Raw genomic sequence first — 11,064 nt, 5'->3', positions numbered from 1 at the left:
CATGCTTCCTACAGTGAAGAAATATTGAAAAAGACAGTTTCTCTCCGCTCAAGACAGAGAAATTAATACATGCTCTTGTATACAGCAGGTTAGACTACTGCAATGCCCTACTATCAGGGAGCACCCATCACTCTTTCAACACATTACAGTGAATTCAGAATTCAGCAGCTAAAATTGTTACTAGGAGCAGAAAAAACGACCATATAACCCCCATACTTAGCTCTCTTCATTGGCTTCCTGTCAGGTACAGGGTGGACTTTAAAATCCTTCTACTTACTTACAAGGCTCTCAGAGGTCAGGCACCTGTCTATCTAATGGAACTTATTAATGTATACCATCCAAGTCGCCTGCTTAGATCACAGAATGCAGGTCTTCTTCATATTCTACACATTAATAAAAAAACAGTTGGCAGTAAAGCCTTTAGTTACAGGGCCCCAAGGTTATGGAACAGTCTCCCACCCCATATTTGGGATGCCAAGTCAATCTCAGTACTCAAATCCAGACTGAAAACCTATTGCTTCAGCCTAGCCTACTCACACCTTACATTATAGCCTGCTGCAACCATGGCTGCTGGTGCTGCTGTACATGCCATTGTGTGTCGCTGTGTTAGCCCACCAGGTAGATACATCTGTTCTGACCAAACTGTCCTATTCTCCTCCCCACATGTCCAGATGGTGCCCAGGCTGGATAGCATCTGAGTTGAATACTGCATCACTGTCATGGATCCAAGAGGGACATCGTGGATATAGCTATCGTTTAGGAGAAATTTACTGGTCTACAGAGATCTGCATGGAGTACTAACACACAGAAGACATGATGGATGGATTAATACCCTTAATCATTAATCACTGCTGGATAAGTGTGGATAAGTGTGGAAACAGGTATCACACCCTCAACAAGGACAGGGGCAGCACTCAGGTCACAGAGCTGCTGGAGAAGATAGAGGAGCTGGTAGCAGGATACAAGGGCAGCTACTACAGCAGTGAGATGTACCAGGAGGCAGAGTCCAAGATCAGACAAAGACAACAGCGGATCCTGAGGGACAGAGAGGAGAGGAAACAGAGGGAGGAGGAGAGACTGAGGGAGAAGCAGCAGAAGGAGCTGCAGAACCACCTCCGCAGGATGGAGGAGGAGATCCAGACACGAGAGGAGAAGATCAGAGCGCTGGAGGAGAAGATAGCAGAGCTGGAGGAGAGGCTGAGGGAGGAGAGGGATGAGGGGAGGAGGAGAGAGAGGAGAAAGAGAGATAGAGGAACTGAGAGAGGAGCAGGAGAGGGAGAGGAGACACACAGGAGGGAGATGGGGGAGCTCAGGCAGTGTTATGAGAAAAAGGCCAGAGAGGAGGCAGAGAGACACCTGGACCTGGTGAAGCCACACCTAAGCACAGGAGCAATGATACTGGGAGCAGGACTGGGGGCAGCAATATGGGCCCTAGCAGGAGCCCTGAGGGGCACAACAGAAGCAGCACAAGGAACAGTGATAGGATCTGCAGCAGGAGCTCAGATAAGAGCTTTACTGGGAGGAGAAACCAGAGCAGCACAAACTCAAACACAAGAGCACCCACAGTCTGCAGACACACAAGAGCACACACAGCCCGCAGACACACAAGAGCACACACAGCCCGCAGACACACAAAAGCTCCCACAGCCCGCAGACACACAAGAGCACACACAGCCCTGCTGACACACAAGAGCACAGAAGAGGAAGACTGGATACTTCTTGGACACAGAGTGAGGACTTTCCACTGAAACACTGATCTCTTCCTTGTAAGAGATCTGACTCACTGAAAACCTGTCGTCAGTTTCCCATGTTAAGAAAAGAACTTTTAAATTAATGTTCAATTTTGATCATGTTTGTATTTTGGTATTCTTTGTATATATATAAATGTCATTAATACTTTTGGATATAATTCTGACATTGTATATGTGTGTGTAACAGAATATATGTATATAATTGTAACAGTGAAACAGTGAGTTTTTATCCAGTTGTGGGTCTGGCGGATCCTGCCAAGAGGGACATCGTGGATGGATATATATATATAACTTAGGAGGAATTTACTGGTCTAAAGAGATCTGCATGGAGTACTGACATACAGAAGACATGATGGATGGATGTATTAATACCCTCATCTTTTCCCTTCTTTTAAATTATATAATATTAGCACGCCCAAAGTGGTTGGGCAACCAGTCGACCTTGGACCCCTAGAGGTTTTTTTTCTCCTTACTAAGTAGTTTTTGGTTCCTCTCCTCCAGTGTCTTCTGGTCTTCTGGTCTGTATTGACAAAATGTATCATCAATTGTATTGTTAAGCGCCTTGGGGCCTTGTTGTGAAAGGCACTTTATACAAATAAATTGAATTGAACTGAATTATATCTAACTTGTGAAAATTTGAGAGCGTGCGGTTGCAGCACAATTTAACAATCACCTCATTGCAAAAAACTTTGTAACAGAGAGAGGAACCACAGCGAACATTAAATTCCCACGAACTGAATTACCATTTCTGATACTTAAACCTACAGTATGCCCACGCTAAACCTGACACTAAAGTAGCTGTCTCTGCACTCTTAAACTGCATTTCTGATATAAAAACCTTCATGACTTACAATTTCCTTTACAAAATGCCACAAGACAAGGCCCATGAACTCTGTGGAGCCAATGCAGTAACCCTGCTGATTGTACAGTTCTGGAACCATTAGGGTTATATCCAATCCTTGCTTGATTTTTGGCTCTCAGGTGCAGAATATTGTAAAAACATTGTTCTTCCATCTCAGATATACCACCACACTATGTTTTATTTTGCCTTTGTTGCTTTGTTCTCTCATATTGATTGCAGTAATGCTGGGGTATTTAAATCCACACTGAACGAACTTCAGTATGACCAGAATTTGGCAGCCAGAATCCTGACCAGGCCTAGTGCAAGTGATCACATTACTGTCCCTGCACTGGCTTCCTGTCACGTTTCTTGTCAACTTCTAAATCCTCATTCTTACATACAAGCAGTGGAGGAGGGAAGTCGCCCAGATTGCTGTGGGCAAAGCTGGCCCAACGATGGCACCTACCAGGCGAGCCCCTGGGATCAGTCACAGCAGACATGGTCTACTTCGCCCGCCAGGATGGCACCACCCTTCCGTAAGAGGCGCAATGAGAGATAGCACCCCAGGCGACATAGTTGCAGCGCCATGTGATGCTGGCCATGCCGGTCTCCTTGGAGCAGGCTTTTTGGCTCTGGTGCAGCAGGCCAATGCTGTGTTTGAGGAGACCGGTGGGCACATCCAGAAGGGTGCTCCCTGCTGGGCAACAGGGGCTGCATCAGAGGAATCGGGTGGGGAGGAGGAGATGGCCACTGGTGTTACACCAGTAGAGCAGGGCAGACAGGTCACCTACTTACCACTGTGGACATCGCCCAGGAGGTGTTGGGCGCCGGAGTCAGAAGCTGTCGGGAAACAGGAGAAGAGCAGCCTAAAGGGGGCAGGAAAACCCGGAAGAGTGCTAGACCCCGCCTGCCATTGTGGGGTTTGTTCCTTTCCTGCCTCACTGAGGGCTGGGCATCAAGACAGCCGGACCCTCAGGATGGGAGACTATCAGCCTGCGCCTGAGGACAGTGATGGGACAGTGCGCAGAGGTCCTCGGCAAGGGGGTGCTGACTGACTGTGAATGTAAAGTTTGGGGCAGCCCCCTTTTATCTCCTCCAAATTCATGATGACTGAATCCTGGGGGACTGGTTGGAAGGAAGGTGGCTGCCTAGACTTGGGCTGGTGGGAGTTGGTGGGGCGGGGAACAGATCCGTCTCGAACATGATTATGTTAACTCTTGTAAAACTACTTCTACTACAGACCCAAAACCGATGTAAAACTAAGATCACCAGCAATTTTTTAAAAAAGATTCTCTGAATGAAACAGGAATTAACAGAAACTCTGTTCCGGTGTTTAATAAAGCTAAACAGTAAGCAGGTGTTTAAGGACAGCCCCAGAACTACTGAACACTTGCTTGAGGAGCTTTTCTCTGGTTAGACTGAGCACAGGCAGACATAGAAGTGTAAATATTGTGTCTCTGTACTTAGTGTGTATGTTCAAATTTACTCTTCTGTTTCAGATATTTGGACGGTCGCTTGACAGCTCTTGAACCCATCAGTATTTATTACCTTGATTAATGGAAATGCAGGTTTCCCCCCAAAAAACTATCATCCTTCTTTTATCTGACTTCAGTTTTGAAACTGGATCTTTCCCCTCTTAACATGGTATAAAGTTCAGGAATGAACTCACGTTTTCTACGTTATTTAGCATGTTGATATCAGCACAAAATATAAAACTCTTCCCCTTGACTCATGAATTACTTTCTTTATTGAAGGTTGTTCCTTTCCACCTGTCCTAGAGAACCGAATCCTGTGTGCTCAAGTGCTCTGAGCAAAATTGTTCGTGTCAAGGATCGCCTCAAGAAAGAGAAAGAGGAAAATCAACCCTGATATTTTTAGCACTGTCTGTGTGTGTTTCTTTTCTTACTACTTCATGTCCTTCTCCTGCCTCTTCAGTGTTCAGACAAAAAAAGGATGCTCAACACCCATTTTCAACATATGATGATATATGTCAAAACCTGATTTTCAGTTCTTTAAAGCATGTGTGCAGGCACTGTTCATTCATTATACATAAACGTAAAAAAATGACTCTGACGTTTGGTGACATTTGAGTTTTAGATGAATACAAGAGAAGAGAACTCCAGGTAACTTTGATAGAGAACAATGCTGTGTTTGTGTTCTAACCTGTCATAGTGATGCTACTATTTTGTTTGTACTAGTTTTCATAGTCTGAGAGGGGGTAATAAAGAAGCAATCAGCCCTGGCTCATCTCTTCTTGTTACTGTTTTCTGGGCCAACGTGGCTGTCACAGTCCATGACCTTAGTCATTAAGAGAATGAGCTTGACTTCTTCACAACAAGCACTGTGTAGAAAAACAGACAGTTTGAGAACAGTAGTTTTGCTCTCACCACCCAGGAACCTCGTGTTACAATGAAGTTTCAACTTCAGAATGCCCCCAAGCTCAGATACAGCTACCCTTTCACTTTCAAAATGAGGCTGTATGTATCTATTGATATCATGGCTCTGTGGAGATAAGATAAGAGTTTTTTTAAGCAGGTCATCAAACAAAGCATATCATATCTTCAATGAGAGGCACTCTGAAAATGAACCTAACGAAATCTGCAACAATAGAAATATATTTGAACTTCCTGGGATCGTGGTCTTATTAACTACAACTGGCAAAGCAAAATATCTGTTGAGGGGCCTGTTCACACAAGCTCAGGCGGTCAGAGACTTGATGACAGATCTGGAATAGAAGGATGGCTGTGATGCCAGATTCTAGATTATAGATCGTTGACTGAACTTTTGAAGTCACTTTTTTTAAAATTAAAATGTATGTGGCCTATTAGAGCTTCAGTACTGTCAAAGCCAAAGATAAAATCAACGTTCTGCTGTCAAACACTACAAGCTTCCTATCTATTACAACTGCACTTATAAGAAATGCCTGTGAAACTAACTGCCTATAAAGAGGCTTAAGAAATTCAGCACTCCAGTCCTTCTTCGGTATTTCCTCTTGGAGCAAGTAGAGTGATAATAACCAATGTCCAGGAGTGTTCACTCAGGGTATGGATTGTTACCCTGCTGATATGAATCTGCTGGCTGTTGGCCTCATGATCAGCACCAGGTAGCTTATTCCCAAGGAGCAAGGCTCAAGCTACGCTCAAGAGCCCATGGAATTTGCATGTTAGATGGTACTGTAAGATCCCCCCTTCTTGTCTGTTCCAGTCTAAACTCTGTTCCAGTGTTTAGTAAAGCTAAACAGTAAGCAGGTGTTTAAGGAAAGCCCTAGAACTACTGAACGCTTGCTTGAGGAGCTTTTCTCTTTTGAGACTGAGCAAAGGCAGACATAGAAGTGTAAATATTGTTGCTCTGTACTTAGTGTCTATGTTCAAATGTACACTTCTGTTTCAGATATCTGGACTGTTGCTTGACAGCTCTTGAACCCATCAGTATTTATTACCTTGATTAATGGAAATGCAGGTTTCCCCAAAAAACGATCATCCTTCTTTTATCTGATTTCAGTTTTGAAACCGGATCATTCCCCTCTTAACATGGTATAAAGTTCTGGAACTAACTCGCTCTTTCTACAGTAATTAGCATGTTGATTTCAGCCCAAAATATAAAACTCTTCCCCTTGACTCATGAATTACTTTCTTTATTGAAGGTTGTTCCTTTCCACCTGTCCTAGAGAACCGAATCCTGTGTGCTCAAGTGCTCTGAGCAAAATTGTTCGTGTCAAGGATCGCCTCAAGAAAGAGAAAGAGGAAAATCAACTCTGATATTTTTAGCACTGTCTGTGTGTGTTTCTTTTCTTACTACTTCATGTCCTTCTCCTGCCTCTTCAGTGTTCAGACAAAAAAAGGATGCTCAACACCCATTTTCAACATATGATGATATATGTCAAAACCTGATTTTCAGTTCTTTAAAGCATGTGTGCAGGCACTGTTCATTCATTATACATAAACGTAAAAAAATGACTCTGACGTTTGGTGACATTTGAGTTTTAGATGAATACAAGAGAAGAGAACTCCAGGTAACTTTGATAGAGAACAATGCTGTGTTTGTGTTCTAACCTGTCATAGTGATGCTACTATTTTGTTTGTACTAGTTTTCATAGTCTGAGAGGGGGTAATAAAGAAGCAATCAGCCCTGGCTCATCTCTTCTTGTTACTGTTTTCTGGGCCAACGTGGCTGTCACAGTCCATGACCTTAGTCATTAAGAGAATGAGCTTGACTTCTTCACAACAAGCACTGTGTAGAAAAACAGACAGTTTGAGAACAGTAGTTTTGCTCTCACCACCCAGGAACCTCGTGTTACAATGAAGTTTCAACTTCAGAATGCCCCCAAGCTCAGATACAGCTACCCTTTCACTTTCAAAATGAGGCTGTATGTATCTATTGATATCATGGCTCTGTGGAGATAAGATAAGAGTTTTTTTAAGCAGGTCATCAAACAAAGCATATCATATCTTCAATGAGAGGCACTCTGAAAATGAACCTAACGAAATCTGCAACAATAGAAATATATTTGAACTTCCTGGGATCGTGGTCTTATTAACTACAACTGGCAAAGCAAAATATCTGTTGAGGGGCCTGTTCACACAAGCTCAGGCGGTCAGAGACTTGATGACAGATCTGGAATAGAAGGATGGCTGTGATGCCAGATTCTAGATTATAGATCGTTGACTGAACTTTTGAAGTCACTTTTTTTAAAATTAAAATGTATGTGGCCTATTAGAGCTTCAGTACTGTCAAAGCCAAAGATAAAATCAACGTTCTGCTGTCAAACACTACAAGCTTCCTATCTATTACAACTGCACTTATAAGAAATGCCTGTGAAACTAACTGCCTATAAAGAGGCTTAAGAAATTCAGCACTCCAGTCCTTCTTCGGTATTTCCTCTTGGAGCAAGTAGAGTGATAATAACCAATGTCCAGGAGTGTTCACTCAGGGTATGGATTGTTACCCTGCTGATATGAATCTGCTGGCTGTTGGCCTCATGATCAGCACCAGGTAGCTTATTCCCAAGGAGCAAGGCTCAAGCTACGCTCAAGAGCCCATGGAATTTGCATGTTAGATGGTACTGTAAGATCCCCCCTTCTTGTCTGTTCCAGTCTAAACTCTGTTCCAGTGTTTAGTAAAGCTAAACAGTAAGCAGGTGTTTAAGGAAAGCCCTAGAACTACTGAACGCTTGCTTGAGGAGCTTTTCTCTTTTGAGACTGAGCAAAGGCAGACATAGAAGTGTAAATATTGTTGCTCTGTACTTAGTGTCTATGTTCAAATGTACACTTCTGTTTCAGATATCTGGACTGTTGCTTGACAGCTCTTGAACCCATCAGTATTTATTACCTTGATTAATGGAAATGCAGGTTTCCCCAAAAAACGATCATCCTTCTTTTATCTGATTTCAGTTTTGAAACCGGATCATTCCCCTCTTAACATGGTATAAAGTTCTGGAACTAACTCGCTCTTTCTACAGTAATTAGCATGTTGATTTCAGCCCAAAATATAAAACTCTTCCCCTTGACTCATGAATTACTTTCTTTATTGAAGGTTGTTCCTTTCCACCTGTCCTAGAGAACCGAATCCTGTGTGCTCAAGTGCTCTGAGCAAAATTGTTCGTGTCAAGGATCGCCTCAAGAAAGAGAAAGAGGAAAATCAACTCTGATATTTTTAGCACTGTCTGTGTGTGTTTCTTTTCTTACTACTTCATGTCCTTCTCCTGCCTCTTCAGTGTTCAGACAAAAAAAGGATGCTCAACACCCATTTTCAACATATGATGATATATGTCAAAACCTGATTTTCAGTTCTTTAAAGCATGTGTGCAGGCACTGTTCATTCATTATACATAAACGTAAAAAAATGACTCTGACGTTTGGTGACGTTTGAGTTTTAGATGAATACAAGAGAAGAGAACTCCAGGTAACTTTGATAGAGAACAATGCTGTGTTTGTGTTCTAACCTGTCATAGTGATGCTACTATTTTGTTTGTACTAGTTTTCATAGTCTGAGAGGGGGTAATAAAGAAGCAATCAGCCCTGGCTCATCTCTTCTTGTTACTGTTTTCTGGGCCAACGTGGCTGTCACAGTCCATGACCTTAGTCATTAAGAGAATGAGCTTGACTTCTTCACAACAAGCACTGTGTAGAAAAACAGACAGTTTGAGAACAGTAGTTTTGCTCTCACCACCCAGGAACCTCGTGTTACAATGAAGTTTCAACTTCAGAATGCCCCCAAGCTCAGATACAGCTACCCTTTCACTTTCAAAATGAGGCTGTATGTATCTATTGATATCATGGCTCTGTGGAGATAAGATAAGAGTTTTTTTAAGCAGGTCATCAAACAAAGCATATCATATCTTCAATGAGAGGCACTCTGAAAATGAACCTAACGAAATCTGCAACAATAGAAATATATTTGAACTTCCTGGGATCGTGGTCTTATTAACTACAACTGGCAAAGCAAAATATCTGTTGAGGGGCCTGTTCACACAAGCTCAGGCGGTCAGAGACTTGATGACAGATCTGGAATAGAAGGATGGCTGTGATGCCAGATTCTAGATTATAGATCGTTGACTGAACTTTTGAAGTCACTTTTTTTAAAATTAAAATGTATGTGGCCTATTAGAGCTTCAGTACTGTCAAAGCCAAAGATAAAATCAACGTTCTGCTGTCAAACACTACAAGCTTCCTATCTATTACAACTGCACTTATAAGAAATGCCTGTGAAACTAACTGCCTATAAAGAGGCTTAAGAAATTCAGCACTCCAGTCCTTCTTCGGTATTTCCTCTTGGAGCAAGTAGAGTGATAATAACCAATGTCCAGGAGTGTTCACTCAGGGTATGGATTGTTACCCTGCTGATATGAATCTGCTGGCTGTTGGCCTCATGATCAGCACCAGGTAGCTTATTCCCAAGGAGCAAGGCTCAAGCTACGCTCAAGAGCCCATGGAATTTGCATGTTAGATGGTACTGTAAGATCCCCCCTTCTTGTCTGTTCCAGTCTAAACTCTGTTCCAGTGTTTAGTAAAGCTAAACAGTAAGCAGGTGTTTAAGGAAAGCCCTAGAACTACTGAACGCTTGCTTGAGGAGCTTTTCTCTTTTGAGACTGAGCAAAGGCAGACATAGAAGTGTAAATATTGTTGCTCTGTACTTAGTGTCTATGTTCAAATGTACACTTCTGTTTCAGATATCTGGACTGTTGCTTGACAGCTCTTGAACCCATCAGTATTTATTACCTTGATTAATGGAAATGCAGGTTTCCCCAAAAAACGATCATCCTTCTTTTATCTGATTTCAGTTTTGAAACCGGATCATTCCCCTCTTAACATGGTATAAAGTTCAGGAATGAACTCACGTTTTATACGTTATTTAGCATGTTGATATCAGCACAAAATATAAAACTCTTCCCCTTGACTCGTGAATTACTTTCTTTATTGAAGGTTGTTCCTTTCCACTTGTCCTAGAGAACCGACTCCTGTGAGCTCAAGTGCTCTGAGCAAAATTGTTCGTGTCAAGGATCGCCTCAAGAAAGAGAAAGAGGAAAATCAACCCTGATATTTTTAGCACTGTCTGTGTGTGTTTCTTTTTTTACTACTTCATGTCCTTCTCCTGCCTCTTCAGTGTTCAGACAAAAAAAGGATGCTCAACACCCATTTTCAACATATGATGATATATGTCAAAACCTGATTTTGAGTTCTTTAAAGCATGTGTGCAGGCACTGTTCATTCATTATACATAAATGTAAAAAAATGACTCTGACATTTGGTGATATTTGAGTTTTAGAGGAATACAAGAGAGGAGATCTCCAGGTGACTTTGATAGAGAGCAATGTTTTGTTTGTGTTCTTACCTGTCATAGTAAAACTACTATTTTGTTTGTACCGGTTTTCATAGTGTGAGAGGGGGTAATAAAGAAGCAATCAGCAATGGCTCATCTCTTCTCGTTACTGTTTGCTGGGCTGACTTGGCTTTCACAGCCCATGACCTTAGCCATTAAGAGAATGAACATGACCTCTTCACAACAAGCACTTTGTTGAAGAACAGAAAGTATGGGAATAGTAGTTTTGCTCTCACCACTCAAGAACCTCGTGTTACAATGAAATTTCAACTTCACAATGCCCCCAAACTCAGATACAGCTACCCTTTCACTTTCAAAATGAGGCTGTATATATTTATTGATATCATGGCTCTGTGGAGATAAGATAAGAGTTTTTTAAGCAGGTCATCAAACAAAGCATATCATATTTTCAATGAGTGGCATTCTAAAAATGAACCTAGCGAAGTCTGCAACAATAGAAATATATTTGCACTTCCTGGAATCGTGGTCTTATTAACTACAACTGGCAAAGCAAAATATCTGTTGAGGGGCCTGTTCACACCGACTCAGGCGGGCAGAGACTTGATGACAGATCTGAAATAGTAGGATGGCTGGGATGACAGATTCTAGATTATAGATCGTTGACTGAACTTTTGAAGATTCTTTTAAAATTAA

The 11,064-nt window shown here is 42.0% G+C and overlaps 1 protein-coding gene across 1 annotated transcript; it reads left to right on the top strand.

Annotated features, from left to right (window-relative positions):
• The first annotated feature begins 813 nt into the window (after positions 1-813).
• LOC148827897 (uncharacterized) lies at positions 814-2,695 on the top strand. Its single transcript, XM_088926395.1, has 2 exons — positions 814-1,365; positions 2,519-2,695. The coding sequence occupies exons 1-2, from the start codon at positions 814-816 to the stop codon at positions 2,693-2,695; spliced, it is 729 nt and encodes a 242-aa protein (XP_088782521.1).
• The last annotated feature ends 8,369 nt before the right edge of the window (positions 2,696-11,064 follow it).

The sequence above is a fragment of the Atractosteus spatula genome, chromosome 10 (assembly GCF_055471065.1).
Source record: "Atractosteus spatula isolate fAtrSpa1 chromosome 10, fAtrSpa1.hap1, whole genome shotgun sequence".
In the NCBI taxonomy this organism is placed as follows: Eukaryota; Metazoa; Chordata; class Actinopteri; order Semionotiformes; family Lepisosteidae; genus Atractosteus; species Atractosteus spatula.
The sequence above is the reverse complement of the archived record's forward strand: the minus strand, read 5'-3'. Positions and strand labels throughout refer to the sequence as shown.

Bases quoted from the DNA above. Each gene is read 5' to 3' on its own strand.
- LOC148827897 (XM_088926395.1), top strand. From the start codon at position 814: ATGATGGATGGATTAATACCCTTAATCATTAATCACTGCTGGATAAGT. The intron at 1,366-2,518 runs GTGAAGCCACAC...TTAAACCTACAG, and splicing joins CAGAGAGACACCTGGACCTG to TATGCCCACGCTAAACCTGA.